Below are 24493 nucleotides of genomic sequence, written 5' to 3' on the forward strand. Positions count from 1 at the left end.
GCACCAAAGAGTTAAGCTTTCAGCCTCCCAGGATGCACTAGGTCCCCCTCCTATACCCCGCCCCCAGGCCAAGGCACCTCAGTTAGTTACCAAGCCATAGGCCGGAGGAGGAGAAGGAAGAGAGAGAACAAAGATCTGGACACATACAAGAATCACATTCTCACCAGAGGGAGACGGAAAACCGGTGACCAGAGCAAAGCCCATCTGCAGCACAGGTGCGACAGGGCGGGAGTCCTGTGGAACCCTATGGACTTCGTAGAAATAGAGATAACAAGGGTAAGTTCTTACCATATCTCATATTTTCTACTTCAGGGTCCATAGGGTATCCACAGGATACCTTGGGGATGTCCCAAAGCAGTATCCTTTAAGGGTGGGGACGCTCCTGTGCAGAAAGGAGAATCCGCCGCCCGAAGGAAGCATCCTGAGAGGCGAAGGTGTCAAACCTGTAATACCTCACGAAGGTATGGACAGAAGACCACGTAGCAGCCTTGCAGATCTGAACTGCCGAGGCACCACGTCAAGCTGCCCACGAAGGACCCACAGACCTAGTGGAATGAGCCTTCAGAGAAGGAGGGACCGGTAGGCCTTCATGAAGATAAGCTTCAGAAATAGCCATACGGATCCAGGCTGCCAAAGTTTGCTTTGAAGCAGGCCAACCCTTTTTACAGAAGCCATAGAGGACAACAAAGCGTCCGACTTCCTAAACAAAGAAGTGCGGTCCACATAAGTCCTTAAGGCCCGCACAACATCCAAAGAGGCCTCACCCACGGAAAGACCCGGTGAGTTAAAGGCCGGAACAACTATTTCCTCGTTAACCTGAAACTGGGAAACAACTTTGGGGAGAAACTCGGGCCGAGTGCGGAGCACTGCCCTGTTCCCATGAAAAAACCAAGAAAGGGGGTCTACAAGAAAGAGCCCCTAACTCAGAAACACGTCTGGCTGAAGCAACGGCCAGAAGGAAAACAGTCTTAGCTGTTAGCCATTTAATATCCACTGAGCCCAGTGGTTCAAACGGCGGTCCTTGGAGAGTCCTCAGGACCACAGCCAAATCCCAAGGCGCCACAGGTGGAACAAAGGGCGGCTGAATACGGAGAACACCTTGCATAAAGGTGCGCACATCCGGGATTGTAGCAATCCTACGGTGAAACCAGACAGATAGGGCCGAAACCTGTACCTTCAAAGAAGCAAGGCGAAGCCCATGATCTAGTCCCGCTTGCAGGAAGGCGAGAATCCGAGACAGACGAAACTCCCGCGGTGCATAACCTCTCGGTCGACACCACTGGAAGAACGTATGCCACACGCGATGGTATATCCTCGCGGAAGACGGTTTCCGAGCTCGTAACATGGTACACACCACAGAGCTGGCAAACCCCCAGGACCTCAGCATGGCCGTCTCAACAGCCACGCCGCCAAAGACAGCCGAGTCAGGTCCGGGTGAAGACAAGGACCCTGAGACAGAAGGTCCGGTCGTAGCGGCAACCGCAGAGGACTGTCCACGGACAGACCCTGAAGGTCTGAGAACCAGTGCCGTCTGGGCCACGCGGGAGCTATCAACAGGAGCGTCCCTCCTTCCTGTTTGAATTTCCGGATTACCCGTGGAAGAAGGGAGACCGGAGGGAACAGGTATGCGAACCTGAACGTCCACCGGACGGACAGAGCATCCACCAGAGACGCCCCTTCGTCTCTTGTGCGAGACCCGTACACCGGCAACTTGTTGTTGTGCCGGGACGCCATGAGGTCGATTTCTGGAAGACCCCACCTGTCCACCAGTAGTTGAAAAACGTCCGGGTGCAGGGACCATTCCCCTGGATGAACGTCCTGGCGACTTAGAAAGTCCGCCTCCCAATTTAGCATTCCCGGGATGAAGACCGCTGATATGGCCGGAAGATTGCGCTCCGCCCAAACCAGGATCCGAGAGACCTCTACGAGAGCCGCCCGACTGCGAGTTCCTCCTTGCCTGTTTATGTAGGCCACGGTGGTAGCATTGTCCGACTGGACCTGCACCGGGTGACCCTGGAGAAACCGCTGTGCCTGCAGGAGAGCATTGAAGACCGCACGGAGTTCCAAGATATTTATTGGAAGCTCCGCCTCTGTCGGTGTCCACCTGCCCTGGAACAAGTGTGGACCCGAAACTGCTCCCCAGCCCCGAAGACTGGCGTCCATTGTCAACAGGACCCAATTTGGAACCCAGAACGGACGTCCCTTGTTGAGGTGGGTCATCTTTAACCACCACGCAAGGGACAGGCGAACCTCCGGGGTGAGCACAATCGTCTGGAACTTCAGAGACTGAGGCAGCCCGTTCCACTTGGACAGGATCAGGTGCTGCAGAGGTCTAGAGTGAAACTGGGCGTATTCCACCATGTCGAACACCGACACCATGGAGCCCAGTAACCTCATCGCCGAGTGTAAGGACACCCGGCGGCTGTGCAGACAACTGCGCACCCTTGACTGTAAAGCAGAGATCTTGTCCTCCGTCACGAAGATCCTTTGCTGTCCCGAGTCCAATAAGGCTCCAAGATGCAGAATCCTCCGAGACGGGATTAGAGTGGACTTCTGCCAGTTAATTAGCCAGCCGTGCCGTTGCAGCAGTGCAATGGTCAGGTCCAAGTGGTGTAACAGGAGCTCTGGAGATCCTGCCACCAATAACAGGTCGTCCAAGTACGGCAACATGCGGACTCCTTGCAGCCGCAGAGAAGCCGCCATGACCGCCATAGCGTCCTGTATGTCCAATGACACCATGTAGTCCCCAGGTTCCAGCGCTAGAATGATGGACCGTAGGGTCTCCATCCGAAACTTCGGGACCCGCAAAGACTTGTTGAGTGCTTTGAGGTTGAGAATCGGACGATATGACCCATTGGGTTTCTGTACCAAAAATAGATTTGAATAGAAACCCTGGCCCCTCTGGGAGAATGGAACAGGCACTATAACTCCAGCCTGGAGCATAGTGTGCAATACCTTCCGCAGCTCCGTAGCCTTGTTCCGGTCTGATGGTAGACCCGTGGTGAAGAATCGAGCCGGGGGTCTGTGCCGGAAGGAGAGGGCGTACCCGTGAGAGACCACCTCCAGAACCCAAGTGTCTGTCGTAGTGAACGACCAACACCGGGAGAACTGCAGCAGGCGGCCTCCCACCCTGGGATCCCCCAAGGGGAGACCCGGACCGTCAGGCCGCAGGCTTGTCATCTGGCTTGGGGGCCGGACGTCTGGTACTCAATGCCTGTTTCCGGGGCTTGCCCGATTTCTTAGGGCCAGCCTGTCGAGGAAACGACTGTGGTTTGGGCCTGCCCTGGGCCCTAGATGACCGAAAGGACGATGGTCCAGAACCAGAAGGAGCAGCGGCCGACGGGAGACAAGCAGATTTGGCTGCCGCCAGCGTGGCCACAATCTTATCCAGATCCGGACCGAAGAGAACTTCTCCGGTAAACGGCAACGCTTCCAGACCTTTCTTGGATCTGCGTCCGCCTTCCAGGATCGCAGCCACAAGGTGCGACGAGCAGCTACCGCTGCTGAAGAAATTCTAGACACCAGAGTACTAATGTCTAGAGCCGCCTCGTTGATGTAGGTGGCCGAATCACGGAGATTGCCAATCAACTCCGCTTGTTCGGCCGGACAGTCGGATTCAAAAGAAGCCTCTAATGAATCCGCCCAGCGCTCCATCGCTCTGGCAACCCAGCAAATGGCCATAGCCGGCCGTGCTGCCCCCCCTGCAAGGGAATAAGCGGACTTCAGGCAGATTTCTACCTTGCGGTTCGTAGCATCCTTAAGGGAGGACATGGATGGCATCGGCAATGTGGCACTACGGACAAGACGGGTCACGTGAGAATCCACCTGTGGAGGGGATTCACACTTAGCAAAATAATTATCCGCGAACGGATAAGCCACCGCCAGGCGTCTCTGCGGCTGGTATCTTTTGCCAGGTTGTTTCCACGCCTCCTCTAAATGGTCCACCAACTGACCCGAAAGAGGAAAGACTGTGGCATCGCCCTTCACATCTTTGAAAAAGGCATACTTAGATTTAGCCGCTGGGGGAACTTCGTCCTCAATCACCAAGGCTGTGCGGACCGCCCGAATAAGTCCAGGAATATATACTTTGGACTTAGCATCAGCGTCCTTAGTATGGAAAGGTTCCTGATCGTAAGGATCCAGAATCTCCCCATCATCAGACGTCCCTTCGTCATCCTCATAAGGAGCGGACAGAGACGCCAGCGGCCTTTTATGAGGCCGCATCACAGACTCCCCTTGCAATACATCCGACAAGTGCTGTAAAGAACTCGTCAGGGAGTTAACCCACGCTGGCTCCTGAGAACCCGGGAGCGGGGAAATAGGGAGACTGTGGGGTACCACCAATTGTCGTGGGAACCCCTGCATGGGTGACGACACCACAGACTGCTGGGACAAACCCATCGGAGTAAACGCGGGCTGCGGAGCTAACTGGCCCACTAAAGCTGTTAACGCCTGAGCGAAACAAGCCCAGGGCCCAGGGCGGCTCCTGTAACCGTAATAGGCCGCGCCATGGACAACACTGCCGGCAAAGGCCCTCCGCGCTACCCTCCCCCTCCGCTAACGGTACTTTGCACGTGGTACACTGTAGCCGGAGGGGAAAATCACTTTCAGACATGATGGCACCACGTATGTGACCTCTCTCACCAATTAAGTATTAAATAGGCGAGAGACCACCCTGCAGCACCGCACCGCAAGGGCTTTAGCAGAAAGAACAGGGACAGTAATAAAGCTGACAGTTTAGTGAAGAATAGTTACAGGCAGCGCTAGCACAGTCACATACAATGCAGAGAAATAACAATTCCTGCACTAACAGCGCTGATCACTCAACTACACAGACACAGGGCCTGGTAGGACACAGCGCTGCATACACAGACCGGAGACACAGCGGAGGAGAGGTATGCGGGGGGACCCAGACCACGATGCTTCCTTCCAGACTTCCAGCAGCGTTCACCATGCGTTGCAGAGAAGATGGCCGCCGAGGAGCAGAGAGAAGCTGGCCTGGGGGAGGAGCGCTGACACAGGACCAGTCAGCACAGTGCAGAGAGGGCTGTGTGCAGCGGGGGAGGCGCCGGCTGTGAGACAGGGAAGGCGCGCTCCCCTGGCATGCATTTAACCCCTGGGATGCCGCAGCGCTACCGCTCTGCTGCGGTCCGCTGTCCCAGGGGGTAGTGGAAGCGCAGGTTGGTCGCCTGGCTCCACGCTGCAGCCAGTCCCCAGGGAGCCCCCTGCCTGGGAACTTAGGACCATGTGATCAGCGGGGACCCACCGCGGGACCCCGCTGCTTACCTCTGTCCCCCTTGAATCCGGCCATGGTCCGGAGCATCTGGGGTCACCGCTAGCTGTGACCCCAGACGCCCACCAGCATCCCCGGATCAGTACCGGCGTTCTGGTACCGGCGGGGTGTAGGGAAGACAGCATGGACGTCAGGACTGACTGTCCATGCTGTTCATCCAGATGTGCAGCCACAGCTGCATGAAGAAAAAGCTTCAGGGGCTCTTCTAGCCCCCACTCCAACAGGTGCACCCGACTCCGGCCGGGCACCAAACTAAACTGAGGTGCCTTGGCCTGGGGGCGGGGTATAGGAGGGGGACCTAGTGCATCCTGGGAGGCTGAAAGCTTAACTCTTTGGTGCTCTGCGACTGACGTCACACCTATACCCAAGGTATCCTGTGGATACCCTATGGACCCTGAAGTAGAAAGTGCGGAGAAAAGGTACAATACGGTAGACAATGATCCGATCTGTAAAACCCCCACTGGGTAACACAATCCCCATAGGTCGCCATAGCTACATACACAGTAACTTCAGCAGCATAAAACTCTTCTGGTGAAATAACTTTGGCAAACTGTACTGTACATTAGAACACAAAATATAGAACAACAGGAAATGTGTAGGGGAACTGTGCAGACATCCCCACAACCCTGGGGCGCGGCGCCATGGTCATCGGAAAGCGAAGTTTAAGCATATGCTAGTATTGGAGGGTCATTAGACGGCAGGCGGTGTTCATACCTTAATGTATGTGCTTAAGGTAACCCTTATTCTCATTCGCAAGCAGGAGGAAGAGTAGTTACATAGCTTTCCCAAGTAGCAAAAACATTGGAGTTAACCGTTTATTATCTAACTAGCGTGGCTTTGCACGGGAGCAATTTTGAATTTATGGCGAAAGTACTTTTTAACCGAGGTCTTATAATACTGCTTTGTAGATGACATTAGTCGTTTTTACTTCTGATGTCAACACAACATTTTTATTTTTAACGCGGCACGCAAAAGGGCCACGTAAAGTTGTCCATGCGCAAAACAGTCTCCGCTTACATCAACTCCAGCCACGTTACGTCATGCCAAATCCGACCCTTACCGGGAGTTGGACTCGTTTTAAGATTAAAGAATCGTTTCCACATAAGTGAAATAGGAGAAACCGGATAATACGTATCAATCTCTACATGGTATAAAATAAAATCCATCGCTGTGATATACCTGTAACGGTTTAGGCAGCGTAAGCCAAGAAAACGCTATGACGAACTTTTATCACGGACTTGCGTCACTAAAATTATCACTGCTCGGATCCCTTTTGTCATACAATAATGTGTCCTACACCTAAACCTTCCCCACACATGCTCTATAGTATAGTGACATCTACATCACTAATATCATCACTGCTCTGCTCCCTATTGTCATACATTACTGTGTCATAAACCTAATCCTTCCTCCACACATGCTCTATACACTAGTGACATCTACATCACTAATATCATCACTGCTCTGCTCCCTTTTGTCATACATTACTGTGTCATACACCTAATCCTTCCTCCACACATGTTCTATACACTAGTGACAGCTACATCACTAATATCATCACTGCTCAGCTCCCTATTGTCATACATTACTGTGTCATACACCTAATCCTTCCCCCACACATGCTCTATACACTAGTGACACCTACATCACTAATATCATCACTGCTCCGCTCCCTATTGTCATACATTACTGTGTCCTACACCTAATCCTTCCTCCACACATGCTCTATACACTAGTGACAGCTACATCACTAATATCATCACTGCTCTGCTCCCTTGTGTCATACATTACTGTGTCATACACCTAATCCTTCCTCCACACATGCTCTATACACTAGTGACATCTACATCACTAATATCATCACTGCTCCGCTCCCTATTGTCATACATTACTGTGTCATACACCTAATCCTTCCTCCACACATGCTCTATACACTAGTGACAGCTACATCACTAATATCATCACTGCTCTGCTCCCTTGTGTCATACATTACTGTGTCATACACCTAATCCTTCCTCCACACATACTCTATACACTAGTGACATCTACATCACTTATATCATCACTGCTCTGCTCCCTATTGTCATACATTACTGTGTCCTACACCTAATCCTTCCTCCACACATGCTCTATACACTAGTGACAGCTACATCACTAATATCATCACTGCTCTGCTCCCTTGTGTCATACATTACTGTGTCCTACACCTAATCCTTCCTCCACACATGCTCTATACACTAGTGACATCTACATCACTAATATCATCACTGCTCCGCTCCCTATTGTCATACATTACTGTGTCATACACCTAATCCTTCCTCCACACATGCTCTATACACTAGTGACATCTACATCACTAATATCATCACTGCTCTGCTCCCTTGTGTCATACATTACTGTGTCATACACCTAATCCTTCCTCCACACATGCTCTATACACTAGTGACAGCTACATCACTAATATCATCACTGCTCTGCTCCCTATTGTCATACATTACTGTGTCCTACACCTAATCCTTCCTCCACACATGCTCTATACACTAGTGACAGCTACATCACTAATATCATCACTGCTCTGCTCCCTTGTGTCATACATTACTGTGTCCTACACCTAATCCTTCCTCCACACATGCTCTATACACTAGTGACAGCTACATCACTAATATCATCACTGCTCTGCTCCCTATTGTCATACATTACTGTGTCCTACACCTAATCCTTCCTCCACACATGCTCTATACACTAGTGACATCTACATCACTAATATCATCACTGCTCTGCTCCCTATTGTCATACATTACTGTGTCATACACCTAATCCTTCCTCCACACATGCTCTATAGTATAGTGACATCTACATCACTTATATCATCACTGCTCTGCTCCCTATTGTCATACATTACTGTGTCATACACCTAATCCTTCCTCCACACATTCTCTATACACTAGTGACAGCTACATCACTAATATCATCACTGCTCTGCTCCCTATTGTCATACATTACTGTGTCATACACCTAATCCTTCCTCCACACATTCTCTATACACTAGTGACATCTACATCACTTATATCATCACTGCTCTGCTCCCTATTGTCATACATTACTGTGTCATACACCTAATCCTTCCTCCACACATTCTCTATACACTAGTGATAGCTACATCACTAATATCATCACTGCTCTGCTCCCTTGTGTCATACATTACTGTGTCATACACCTAATCCTTCCTCCACACATGCTCTATACACTAGTGACAGCTACATCACTAATTTCATCACTTCTCTGCTCCCTATTGTCATACATTACTGTGTCCTACACCTAATCCTTCCTCCACACATGCTCTATACACTAGTGACAGCTACATCACTAATATCATCACTGCTCTGCTCCCTTGTGTCATACATTACTGTGTCCTACACCTAATCCTTCCTCCACACATGCTCTATACACTAGTGACAGCTACATCACTAATATCATCACTGCTCTGCTCCCTTGTGTCATACATTACTGTGTCATACACCTAATCCTTCCTCCACACATGCTCTATACACTAGTGACAGCTACATCACTAATATCATCACTGCTCTGCTCCCTTGTGTCACACATTACTGTGTCATACACCTAATCCTTCCTCCACACATGCTCTATACACTAGTGACAGCTACATCACTAATATCATCACTGCTCTGCTCCCTTGTGTCATACATTACTGTGTCCTACACCTAATCCTTCCTCCACACATTCTCTATACACTAGTGACAGCTACATCACTAATATCATCACTGCTCTGCTCCCTTGTGTCATACATTACTGTGTCACCCACCTAATCCTTCCCCCACACATGCTCTATACACTAGTGACAGCTACATCACTAATATCATCACTGCTCTGCTCCCTTGTGTCATACATTACTGTGTCATAAACCTAATCCTTCCTCCACACATGCTCTATACACTAGTGACAGCTACATCACTAATATCATCACTGCTCAGCTCCCTTGTGTCATACATTACTGTGTCCTACACCTAATCCTTCCTCCACACATGCTCTATACACTAGTGACACCTACATCACTAATATCATCACTGCTCCGCTCCCTATTGTCATACATTACTGTGTCCTACACCTAATCCTTCCTCCACACATGCTCTATACACTAGTGACACCTACATCACTAATATCATCACTGCTCCGCTCCCTATTGTCATACATTACTGTGTCCTACACCTAATCCTTCCTCCACACATGCTCTATACACTAGTGACACCTACATCACTAATATCATCACTGCTCCGCTCCCTATTGTCATACATTACTGTGTCATACACCTAATCCTTCCTCCACACATGCTCTATACACTAGTGACAGCTACATCACTAATATCATCACTGCTCTGCTCCCTTGTGTCATACATTACTGTGTCATACACCTAATCCTTCCTCCACACATGCTCTATACACTAGTGACAGCTACATCACTAATATCATCACTGCTCTGCTCCCTTGTGTCATACATTACTGTGTCATACACCTAATCCTTCCTCCACACATGCTCTATACACTAGTGACACCTACATCACTAATATCATCACTGCTCTGCTCCCTTGTGTCATACATTACTGTGTCCTACACCTAATCCTTCCTCCACACATGCTCTATACACTAGTGACACCTACATCACTAATATCATCACTGCTCCGCTCCCTATTGTCATACATTACTGTGTCCTACACCTAATCCTTCCTCCACACATGCTCTATACACTAGTGACAGCTACATCACTAATATCATCACTGCTCTGCTCCCTTGTGTCATACATTACTGTGTCATACACCTAATCCTTCCTCCACACATGCTCTATACACTAGTGACATCTGCATCACTAATATCATCACTGCTCTGCTCCCTTCTGTCATACATTACTGTGTCCTACACCTAATCCTTCCTCCACACATGCTCTATACACTAGTGACAGCTACATCACTAATATCATCACTGCTCTGCTCCCTATTGTCATACATTACTGTGTCCTACACCTAATCCTTCCCCCACACATGCTCTATACACTAGTGACATCTACATCACTAATATCATCACTGCTCTGCTCCCTTGTGTCATACATTACTGTGTCATACACCTAATCCTTCCTCCACACATTCTCTATACACTAGTGACAGCTACATCACTAATATCATCACTGCTCTGCTCCCTTGTGTCATACATTACTGTGTCATACACCTAATCCTTCCCCCACACATGCTCTATACACTAGTGACAGCTACATCACTAATATCATCACTGCTCAGCTCCCTTGTGTCATACATTACTGTGTCCTACACCTAATCCTTCCTCCACACATGCTCTATACACTAGTGACAGCTACATCACTAATATCATCACTGCTCTGCTCCCTTGTGTCATACATTACTGTGTCCTACACCTAATCCTTCCCCTACACATGCTCTATACACTAGTGACAGCTACATCACTAATATCATCACTGCTCTGCTCCCTATTGTCATACATTACTGTGTCCTACACCTAATCCTTCCTCCACACATGCTCTATACACTAGTGACACCTACATCACTAATATCATCACTGCTCTGCTCCCTATTGTCATACATTACTGTGTCCTACACCTAATCCTTCCTCCACACATGCTCTATACACTAGTGACACCTACATCACTAATATCATCACTGCTCTGCTCCCTATTGTCATACATTACTGTGTCCTACACCTAATCCTTCCTCCACACATGCTCTATACACTAGTGACACCTACATCACTAATATCATCACTGCTCTGCTCCCTATTGTCATACATTACTGTGTCCTACACCTAATCCTTCCTCCACACATGCTCTATACACTAGTGACATCTACATCACTAATATCATCACTGCTCTGCTCCCTATTGTCATACATTACTGTGTCCTACACCTAATCCTTCCCCCACACATGCTCTATACACTAGTGACAGCTACATCACTAATATCATCACTGCTCTGCTCCCTTGTGTCATACATTACTGTGTCATACACCTAATCCTTCCTCCACACATGCTTTATACACTAGTGACATCTGCATCACTAATATCATCACTGCTCTGCTCCTTATTGTCATACATTACTGTGTCACACACCTAATCCTTCCTCCACACATGCTTTATACACTAGTGACATCTACATCACTAATATCATCACTGCTCTGCTCCCTTGTGTCATACATTACTGTGTCATACACCTAATCCTTCCTCCACACATGCTCTATACACTAGTGACAGCTACATCACTAATATCATCACTGCTCTGCTCCCTATTGTCATACATTACTGTGTCCTACACCTAATCCTTCCTCCACACATGCTCTATACACTAATGACAGCTACATCACTAATATCATCACTGCTCTGCTCCCTTGTGTCATACATTACTGTGTCATACACCTAATCCTTCCTCCACACATGCTCTATACACTAGTGACAGCTACATCACTAATATCATCACTGCTCTGCTCCCTTGTGTCATACATTACTGTGTCACACACCTAATCCTTCCTCCACACATGCTCTATACACTAGTGACAGCTACATCACTAATATCATCACTGCTCTGCTCCCTTGTGTCATACATTACTGTGTCCTACACCTAATCCTTCCTCCACACATGCTCTATACACTAGTGACATCTACATCACTAATATCATCACTGCTCTGCTCCCTTGTGTCATACATTACTGTGTCCTACACCTAATCCTTCCTCCACACATGCTCTATACACTTGTGACAGCTACATCACTAATATCATCACTGCTCTGCTCCCTATTGTCATACATTACTGTGTCCTACACCTAATCCTTCCTCCACACATGCTCTATACACTGGTGACAGCTACATCACTAATATCATCACTGCTCTGCTCCCTATTGTCATACATTACTGTGTCCTACACCTAATCCTTCCTCCACACATGCTCTATACACTAGTGACAGCTACATCACTAATATAATCACTGCTCTGCTCCCTTGTGTCATACATTACTGTGTCATACACCTAATCCTTCCTCCACACATGCTCTATACACTAGTGACATCTACATTACCAATATCATCACTGCTCTGCTCCCTTGTGTCATACATTACTGTGTCATACACCTAATCCTTCCTCCACACATGCTCTATACACTGGTGACAGCTACATCACTAAAATCATCACTGCTCTGCTCCCTATTGTCATACATTACTGTGTCCTACACCTAATCCTTCCTCCACACATGCTCTATACACTAGTGACAGCTACATCACTAATATAATCACTGCTCTGCTCCCTTGTGTCATACATTACTGTGTCATACACCTAATCCTTCCTCCACACATGCTCTATACACTAGTGACATCTACATCACTAATATCATCACTGCTCTGCTCCCTTGTGTCATACATTACTGTGTCCTACACCTAATCCTTCCCCCACACATGCTCTATACACTAGTGACAGCTACATCACTAATATCATCACTGCTCTGCTCCCTTGTGTCATACATTACTGTGTCCTACACCTAATCCTTCCTCCACACATGCTTTATACACTAGTGACATCTGCATCACTAATATCATCACTGCTCTGCTCCTTATTGTCATACATTACTGTGTCACACACCTAATCCTTCCTCCACACATGCTTTATACACTAGTGACATCTACATCACTAATATCATCACTGCTCTGCTCCCTTGTGTCATACATTACTGTGTCATACACCTAATCCTTCCTCCACACATGCTCTATACACTAGTGACAGCTACATCACTAATATCATCACTGCTCTGCTCCCTATTGTCATACATTACTGTGTCCTACACCTAATCCTTCCTCCACACATGCTCTATACACTAATGACAGCTACATCACTAATATCATCACTGCTCTGCTCCCTTGTGTCATACATTACTGTGTCATACACCTAATCCTTCCTCCACACATGCTCTATACACTAGTGACAGCTACATCACTAATATCATCACTGCTCTGCTCCCTTGTGTCATACATTACTGTGTCACACACCTAATCCTTCCTCCACACATGCTCTATACACTAGTGACAGCTACATCACTAATATCATCACTGCTCTGCTCCCTTGTGTCATACATTACTGTGTCCTACACCTAATCCTTCCTCCACACATGCTCTATACACTAGTGACATCTACATCACTAATATCATCACTGCTCTGCTCCCTTGTGTCATACATTACTGTGTCCTACACCTAATCCTTCCTCCACACATGCTCTATACACTAGTGACAGCTACATCACTAATATCATCACTGCTCTGCTCCCTTGTGTCATACATTACTGTGTCATACACCTAATCCCTCCTCCACACATGCTCTATACACTTGTGACAGCTACATCACTAATATCATCACTGCTCTGCTCCCTATTGTCATACATTACTGTGTCCTACACCTAATCCTTCCTCCACACATGCTCTATACACTGGTGACAGCTACATCACTAATATCATCACTGCTCTGCTCCCTATTGTCATACATTACTGTGTCCTACACCTAATCCTTCCTCCACACATGCTCTATACACTAGTGACAGCTACATCACTAATATAATCACTGCTCTGCTCCCTTGTGTCATACATTACTGTGTCATACACCTAATCCTTCCTCCACACATGCTCTATACACTAGTGACATCTACATTACCAATATCATCACTGCTCTGCTCCCTTGTGTCATACATTACTGTGTCATACACCTAATCCTTCCTCCACACATGCTCTATACACTGGTGACAGCTACATCACTAATATCATCACTGCTCTGCTCCCTATTGTCATACATTACTGTGTCCTACACCTAATCCTTCCTCCACACATGCTCTATACACTAGTGACAGCTACATCACTAATATAATCACTGCTCTGCTCCCTTGTGTCATACATTACTGTGTCATACACCTAATCCTTCCTCCACACATGCTCTATACACTAGTGGCATCTACATTACCAATATCATCACTGCTCTGCTCCCTTGTGTCATACATTACTGTGTCCTACACCTAATCCTTCCTCCACACATGCTCTATACACTAGTGACAGCTACATCACTAATATAATCACTGCTCTGCTCCCTTGTGTCATACATTACTGTGTCATAAACCTAATCCTTCCTCCACACATGCTCTATACACTAGTGACACCCACATCACTAATATCATCACTGCTCTGCTCCCTATTGTCATACATTACTGTGTCCTACACCTAATCCTTCCTCCACACATGCTCTATACACTGGTGACAGCTACATCACTGATATCATCACTGCTCTGCTCCCTATTGTCATACATTACTGTGTCATACACCTAATCCTTCCTCCACACATGCTCTATACACTAGTGACAGCTACATCACTAATATAATCACTGCTCTGCTCCCTTGTGTCATACATTACTGTGTCATACACCTAATCCTTCCTCCACACATGCTCTATACACTAGTGACATCTACATTACCAATATCATCACTGCTCTGCTCCCTTGTGTCATACATTACTGTGTCACACACCTAATCCTTCCTCCACACATGCTCTATACACTAGTGACAGCTACATCACTAATATCATCACTGCTCTGCTCCCTTGTGTCATACATTACTGTGTCCTACACCTAATCCTTCCTCCACACATGCTCTATACACTAGTGACATCTACATCACTAATATCATCACTGCTCTGCTCCCTTGTGTCATACATTACTGTGTCCTACACCTAATCCTTCCTCCACACATGCTCTATACACTAGTGACAGCTACATCACTAATATCATCACTGCTCTGCTCCCTTGTGTCATACATTACTGTGTCATACACCTAATCCCTCCTCCACACATGCTCTATACACTTGTGACAGCTACATCACTAATATCATCACTGCTCTGCTCCCTATTGTCATACATTACTGTGTCCTACACCTAATCCTTCCTCCACACATGCTCTATACACTGGTGACAGCTACATCACTAATATCATCACTGCTCTGCTCCCTATTGTCATACATTACTGTGTCCTACACCTAATCCTTCCTCCACACATGCTCTATACACTAGTGACAGCTACATCACTAATATAATCACTGCTCTGCTCCCTTGTGTCATACATTACTGTGTCATACACCTAATCCTTCCTCCACACATGCTCTATACACTAGTGACATCTACATTACCAATATCATCACTGCTCTGCTCCCTTGTGTCATACATTACTGTGTCATACACCTAATCCTTCCTCCACACATGCTCTATACACTAGTGACAGCTACATCACTAATATCATCACTGCTCTGCTCCCTATTGTCATACATTACTGTGTCCTACACCTAATCCTTCCTCCACACATGCTCTATACACTAATGACAGCTACATCACTAATATCATCACTGCTCTGCTCCCTTGTGTCATACATTACTGTGTCATACACCTAATCCTTCCTCCACACATGCTCTATACACTAGTGACAGCTACATCACTAATATCATCACTGCTCTGCTCCCTTGTGTCATACATTACTGTGTCACACACCTAATCCTTCCTCCACACATGCTCTATACACTAGTGACAGCTACATCACTAATATCATCACTGCTCTGCTCCCTTGTGTCATACATTACTGTGTCCTACACCTAATCCTTCCTCCACACATGCTCTATACACTAGTGACATCTACATCACTAATATCATCACTGCTCTGCTCCCTTGTGTCATACATTACTGTGTCCTACACCTAATCCTTCCTCCACACATGCTCTATACACTAGTGACAGCTACATCACTAATATCATCACTGCTCTGCTCCCTTGTGTCATACATTACTGTGTCATACACCTAATCCCTCCTCCACACATGCTCTATACACTTGTGACAGCTACATCACTAATATCATCACTGCTCTGCTCCCTATTGTCATACATTACTGTGTCCTACACCTAATCCTTCCTCCACACATGCTCTATACACTGGTGACAGCTACATCACTAATATCATCACTGCTCTGCTCCCTATTGTCATACATTACTGTGTCCTACACCTAATCCTTCCTCCACACATGCTCTATACACTAGTGACAGCTACATCACTAATATAATCACTGCTCTGCTCCCTTGTGTCATACATTACTGTGTCATACACCTAATCCTTCCTCCACACATGCTCTATACACTAGTGACATCTACATTACCAATATCATCACTGCTCTGCTCCCTTGTGTCATACATTACTGTGTCATACACCTAATCCTTCCTCCACACATGCTCTATACACTGGTGACAGCTACATCACTAAAATCATCACTGCTCTGCTCCCTATTGTCATACATTACTGTGTCCTACACCTAATCCTTCCTCCACACATGCTCTATACACTAGTGACAGCTACATCACTAATATAATCACTGCTCTGCTCCCTTGTGTCATACATTACTGTGTCATACACCTAATCCTTCCTCCACACATGCTCTATACACTAGTGACAGCTACATCACTAATATAATCACTGCTCTGCTCCCTTGTGTCATACATTACTGTGTCATACACCTAATCCTTCCTCCACACATGCTCTATACACTAGTGACATCTACATTACCAATATCATCACTGCTCTGCTCCCTTGTGTCATACATTACTGTGTCATACACCTAATCCTTCCTCCACACATGCTCTATACACTGGTGACAGCTACATCACTAATATCATCACTGCTCTGCTCCCTATTGTCATACATTACTGTGTCCTACACCTAATCCTTCCTCCACACATGCTCTATACACTAGTGACAGCTACATCACTAATATAATCACTGCTCTGCTCCCTTGTGTCATACATTACTGTGTCATACACCTAATCCTTCCTCCACACATGCTCTATACACTAGTGGCATCTACATTACCAATATCATCACTGCTCTGCTCCCTTGTGTCATACATTACTGTGTCCTACACCTAATCCTTCCTCCACACATGCTCTATACACTAGTGACAGCTACATCACTAATATAATCACTGCTCTGCTCCCTTGTGTCATACATTACTGTGTCATAAACCTAATCCTTCCTCCACACACGCTCTATACACTAGTGACACCCACATCACTAATATCATCACTGCTCTGCTCCCTATTGTCATACATTACTGTGTCCTACACCTAATCCTTCCTCCACACATGCTCTATACACTGGTGACAGCTACATCACTGATATCATCACTGCTCTGCTCCCTATTGTCATACATTACTGTGTCATACACCTAATCCTTCCTCCACACATGCTCTATACACTAGTGACAGCTACATCACTAATATAATCACTGCTCTGCTCCCTTGTGTCATACATTACTGTGTCATACACCTAATCCTTCCTCCACACATGCTCTATACACTAGTGACATCTACATTACCAATATCATCACTGCTCTGCTCCCTTGTGTCATACATTACTGTGTCACACACCTAATCCTTCCTCCACACATGCTCTATACACTAGTGACAGCTACATCACTAATATCATCACTGCTCTGCTCCCTTGTGTCATACATTACTGTGTCCTACACCTAATCCTTCCTCCACACATGCTCTATACACTAGTGACATCTACATCACTAATATCATCACTGCTCTGCTCCCTTGTGTCATACATTACTGTGTCCTACACCTAATCCTTCCTCCACACATGCTCTATACACTAGTGACAGCTACATCACTAATATCATCACTGCTCTGCTCCCTTGTGTCATACATTACTGTGTCATACACCTAATCCCTCCTCCACACATGCTCTATACACTTGTGACAGCTACATCACTAATATCATCACTGCTCTGCTCCCTATTGTCATACATTACTGTGTCCTACACCTAATCCTTCCTCCACACATGCTCTATACACTGGTGACAGCTACATCACTAATATCATCACTGCTCTGCTCCCTATTGTCATACATTACTGTGTCCTACACCTAATCCTTCCTCCACACATGCTCTATACACTAGTGACAGCTACATCACTAATATAATCACTGCTCTGCTCCCTTGTGTCATACATTACTGTGTCATACACCTAATCCTTCCTCCACACATGCTCTATACACTAGTGACATCTACATTACCAATATCATCACTGCTCTGCTCCCTTGTGTCATACATTACTGTGTCATACACCTAATCCTTCCTCCACACATGCTCTATACACTGGTGACAGCTACATCACTAAAATCATCACTGCTCTGCTCCCTATTGTCATACATTACTGTGTCCTACACCTAATCCTTCCTCCACACATGCTCTATACACTAGTGACAGCTACATCACTAATATAATCACTGCTCTGCTCCCTTGTGTCATACATTACTGTGTCATACACCTAATCCTTCCTCCACACATGCTCTATACACTAGTGACATCTACATCACTAATATCATCACTGCTCTGCTCCCTTGTGTCATACATTACTGTGTCCTACACCTAATCCTTCCCCCACACATGCTCTATACACTAGTGACAGCTACATCACTAATATCATCACTGCTCTGCTCCCTTGTGTCATACATTACTGTGTCCTACACCTAATCCTTCCTCCACACATGCTTTATACACTAGTGACATCTGCATCACTAATATCATCACTGCTCTGCTCCTTATTGTCATACATTACTGTGTCACACACCTAATCCTTCCTCCACACATGCTTTATACACTAGTGACATCTACATCACTAATATCATCACTGCTCTGCTCCCTTGTGTCATACATTACTGTGTCATACACCTAATCCTTCCTCCACACATGCTCTATACACTAGTGACAGCTACATCACTAATATCATCACTGCTCTGCTCCCTATTGTCATACATTACTGTGTCCTACACCTAATCCTTCCTCCACACATGCTCTATACACTAATGACAGCTACATCACTAATATCATCACTGCTCTGCTCCCTTGTGTCATACATTACTGTGTCATACACCTAATCCTTCCTCCACACATGCTCTATACACTAGTGACAGCTACATCACTAATATCATCACTGCTCTGCTCCCTTGTGTCATACATTACTGTGTCACACACCTAATCCTTCCTCCACACATGCTCTATACACTAGTGACAGCTACATCACTAATATCATCACTGCTCTGCTCCCTTGTGTCATACATTACTGTGTCCTACACCTAATCCTTCCTCCACACATGCTCTATACACTAGTGACATCTACATCACTAATATCATCACTGCTCTGCTCCCTTGTGTCATACATTACTGTGTCCTACACCTAATCCTTCCTCCACACATGCTCTATACACTAGTGACAGCTACATCACTAATATCATCACTGCTCTGCTCCCTTGTGTCATACATTACTGTGTCATACACCTAATCCCTCCTCCACACATGCTCTATACACTTGTGACAGCTACATCACTAATATCATCACTGCTCTGCTCCCTATTGTCATACATTACTGTGTCCTACACCTAATCCTTCCTCCACACATGCTCTATACACTGGTGACAGCTACATCACTAATATCATCACTGCTCTGCTCCCTATTGTCATACATTACTGTGTCCTACACCTAATCCTTCCTCCACACATGCTCTATACACTAGTGACAGCTACATCACTAATATAATCACTGCTCTGCTCCCTTGTGTCATACATTACTGTGTCATACACCTAATCCTTCCTCCACACATGCTCTATACACTAGTGACATCTACATTACCAATATCATCACTGCTCTGCTCCCTTGTGTCATACATTACTGTGTCATACACCTAATCCTTCCTCCACACATGCTCTATACACTGGTGACAGCTACATCACTAAAATCATCACTGCTCTGCTCCCTATTGTCATACATTACTGTGTCCTACACCTAATCCTTCCTCCACACATGCTCTATACACTAGTGACAGCTACATCACTAATATAATCACTGCTCTGCTCCCTTGTGTCATACATTACTGTGTCATACACCTAATCCTTCCTCCACACATGCTCTATACACTAGTGACAGCTACATCACTAATATCATCACTGCTCTGCTCCCTTGTGTCATACATTACTGTGTCCTACACCTAATCCTTCCTCCACACATGCTCTATACACTAGTGACAGCTACATCACTAATATAATCACTGCTCTGCTCCCTTGTGTCATACATTACTGTGTCATAAACCTAATCCTTCCTCCACACATGCTTTATACACTAGTGACATCTGCATCACTAATATCATCACTGCTCTGCTCCTTATTGTCATACATTACTGTGTCACACACCTAATCCTTCCTCCACACATGCTTTATACACTAGTGACATCTACATCACTAATATCATCACTGCTCTGCTCCCTTGTGTCATACATTACTGTGTCATACACCTAATCCTTCCTCCACACATGCTCTATACACTAGTGACACCCACATCACTAATATCATCACTGCTCTGCTCCCTATTGTCATACATTACTGTGTCCTACACCTAATCCTTCCTCCACACATGCTCTATACACTGGTGACAGCTACATCACTAATATCATCACTGCTCTGCTCCCTATTGTCATACATTACTGTGTCCTACACCTAATCCTTCCTCCACACATGCTCTATACACTAGTGACAGCTACATCACTAATATAATCACTGCTCTGCTCCCTTGTGTCATACATTACTGTGTCATACACCTAATCCTTCCTCCACACATGCTCTATACACTAGTGACATCTACATTACCAATATCATCACTGCTCTGCTCCCTTGTGTCATACATTACTGTGTCATACACCTAATCCTTCCTCCACACATGCTCTATACACTAGTGACATCTACATTACCAATATCATCACTGCTCTGCTCCCTTGTGTCATACATTACTGTGTCATACACCTAATCCTTCCTCCACACATGCTCTATACACTGGTGACAGCTACATCACTAATATCATCACTGCTCTGCTCCCTATTGTCATACATTACTGTGTCCTACACCTAATCCTTCCTCCACACATGCTCTATACACTAGTGACATCTACATTACCAATATCATCACTGCTCTGCTCCCTTGTGTCATACATTACTGTGTCATACACCTAATCCTTCCTCCACACATGCTCTATACACTAGTGACAGCTACATCACTAATATAATCACTGCTCTGCTCCCTTGTGTCATACATTACTGTGTCATAAACCTAATCCTTCCCCCACACATGCTCTATACACTAGTGACATCTACATTACCAATATCATCACTGCTCTGCTCCCTTGTGTCATACATTAATGTGTCATACACCTAATCCTTCCCCCACACATGCTCTATACACTAGTGACATCTACATTACCAATATCATCACTGCTCTGCTCCCTTGTGTCATACATTACTGTGTCATACACCTAATCCTTCCTCCACACATGCTCTATACACTGGTGACAGCTATATCACTAATATCATCACTGCTCTGCTCCCTTGTGTCATACATTACTGTGTCATACACCTAATCCTTCCTCCACACATGCTCTATACACTAGTGACATCTACATTACCAATATCATCACTGCTCTGCTCCCTTGTGTCATACATTACTGTGTCCTACACCTAATCCTTCCTCCACACATTCTCTATACATTAGCGACAGCTACATCACTAATATCATCACTGCTCGGCTCCCTTTTGTCATACAATAATGTGTCATACACCCAAACCTTCCTCCACACATGCTCTATAGAATAGCGACAACTGCATCAAAGTCCGTCCATTGGTTCTCGAGATTATCCCCAACACACAGACAGAGACGCCTACCAGGGACTTTATTTTATAATATGTATAGATAGATGAAGATTCCAACCAATCCATATTAAATATTTGGCCGTGAAAAGGGTGCAAGTGGTTGGCGCGGGTGTAATCCATGTTTGTAGAATCGCTTTGCGCACAGCCACACTAATGGCAAGAATCCACTTTATCCAGCCTCTCTGGTCATTGGGAATCATCGCACATATGGGCCCATTCAGCAGAGAAGGGGGTAAGTAGGTTACCAAATAATTCAACGAGAGTCGTCTGACCAGAAGCCAGTGTCGTGGAACGGCAGGTCCCAAATGTAACTAAGCTGCCTGTGGGGTGAGCAACGCCAGCCAGCTCGGGATGTGATCATTCCCGCTACGACCTGACGATGGTGTGAGTAACAGGACCTATAGCATATAATGATGAAATATCTTGGTATTACGCTGGTGGTAGTAACCTACACGAACTACGTAAGTTCTTAAGGTATCACATGAGAGTGTGGGGAAGGAGGGCAACCATTGTCTAACACCCAAGTGATCAATATCTTTCCGCAATATAGTGAAATTGCCTGTTGTGTGACCGGTAGTGACCTTGGCAGCAAGTCACACCTATTTCGCCAATCCTGGTTTGAAGACCCTGGTATAGGGGCACTGACATAATGCTGTGCCGGGAGAAACGCCAGGGCATGGGGTTGGTGTATAGGAAATTTCTCCCCTGCTTCAGCGAATGTCCCGTATTTTATGTTTGTGAACAAGTGCGGATCACTCCCTGGGGCTCGGTATGTTCTGTACAAAGGAATCCCAGCATCGCTCCCAGATTAATCTCTTCTAATCTCTGCTGGCGGAATGTTTCATTTATGTTCTGTTATTTTACTGTATAATATATGTTATTGAATCGGATACCTGTGGCTCTCGCTGTATTACAGAGAATGGAGACTCCTCCGTCAGGAAGTGAATGAGTTTAATATCCCGTCACTGGTGGAAGCTCTGCAGGAGTGCCAGGCATATAGGTAACTGGGACCTTCCTCTCACTAGTCATAAAGCTCATGAAAGGTGCCAGCATGTACTTGAGATTCGGGATGTAGGGGCAAATGTGGGATTTCTAGAGGGGGTTTCCATGTGTATCATTTTATGGTGTGGCCAACCCTTGGAGGGGGCATAATGAGCACTTATAGTCTGGTCTGGTGCGCTAACCGTGCACTCAGTTCCTTGTACTGCATGTTGTGGCAGAAGTTCTTGTAAAATCATATTCTGCAATATAGCTATTGTGGTCATGATTTCAGCCACTGGCCTGGAGGGGGGAGTTTCTTGGCAACTGGAACCCCTCCCCCCTGCGTTTGTCTATGGGATGGGTGAAGTTTAGAGGCTGATCCTTTGTGACCATTACCGGCTATTGTGCAGTATAATGGGATAAATACTGACACACAGCTGCTATGGCAGATTTAGGAGTGTAGTTATATACAGACCTGGCCGTATGTGTGATGGAGGCAATGTTTGTTCTGCAGATTATGGCTAGAAAAGTGCCTGCCCACCGGGTGTTCGGAAGACCCTAAACCTAAGGTGATTCTTGTTTATTATATCTATGTGTAAAGCACCATATTAGGCGGCTCTTCAAGTCATGATCTCACATAGTGACAACTATACAGTACAGTGACACTATAGGAATGAATATTAATGTATGGTGATAACAGATCCTGGTTCTCATCATCCTCATGGGTTGTACGATGTTGAATTGTGAAACTAGAGATAATTCCAGCCTGTCCGGCAGAATAACCATTTGTTCTGTATGATTAGCGTCCATTGTATGTACAAGACAGAGGATAATCGCCAAGTGGCAGAATCGTTTGTGGCTTAGTGATTTGCTCTCCCGTGCAGGTCCTATCTGTCAGACCGTCCTCCTGCAGATTCCACTTACTCTGACCAGCGTAGAGGGATACATCGTGAAGATAAATCTCTCAATGTTTGCAGTCACTTCAAGATCTTTTGCACCATTCGCCAGAATGACTGGAAATATCTCTAATGGCCAGTTTAAAGGGCTGAGATCGCCCCAGATATTGGGCAGTTAGCACAATATTGCAGTGTATATGGGCAAAGGATTTTATGGAACTCCTATAGTGTGTGGGTGAATAGGCGGTCTGGAGATCTGGCTACACCTTGCAGATCTACAGTGAGACTGGAAGCGATCCGTCTGCCTGTCCCCGATGAACAGTAGTTCCGCGTTGGCCTCTCACATGTGTGATCAGATGGAGCAATGTCCGTGTTGTTTGGCTCAAGAGCTGCGTGTGAGGAAAACTTGCAGCACAGACTACAGGAATTGGCACGTAGCAATGGCTTTCCATTCACATTGAGTACAATCGCAGCCTCACAC

General features: G+C 46.0%; 1 protein-coding gene across 1 annotated transcript in view; it reads left to right on the forward strand.

The window, feature by feature from the left end:
• The window catches only part of KCTD19 (potassium channel tetramerization domain containing 19), a 108286-nt gene that overhangs the window by 43187 nt on the left and 40606 nt on the right, over positions 1-24493 (forward strand). The window contains 3 exon segments of the mRNA XM_088476780.1: positions 23052-23135; positions 23631-23685; positions 24030-24186. Coding sequence (XP_088332906.1) covers positions 23052-23135; positions 23631-23685; positions 24030-24186 — 296 coding nt within the window.

This window comes from Taudactylus pleione, unplaced genomic scaffold, assembly GCF_031769625.1.
Source record: "Taudactylus pleione unplaced genomic scaffold, aTauple2 ptg000194l, whole genome shotgun sequence".
NCBI lineage: Eukaryota > Metazoa > Chordata > Amphibia > Anura > Myobatrachidae > Taudactylus > Taudactylus pleione.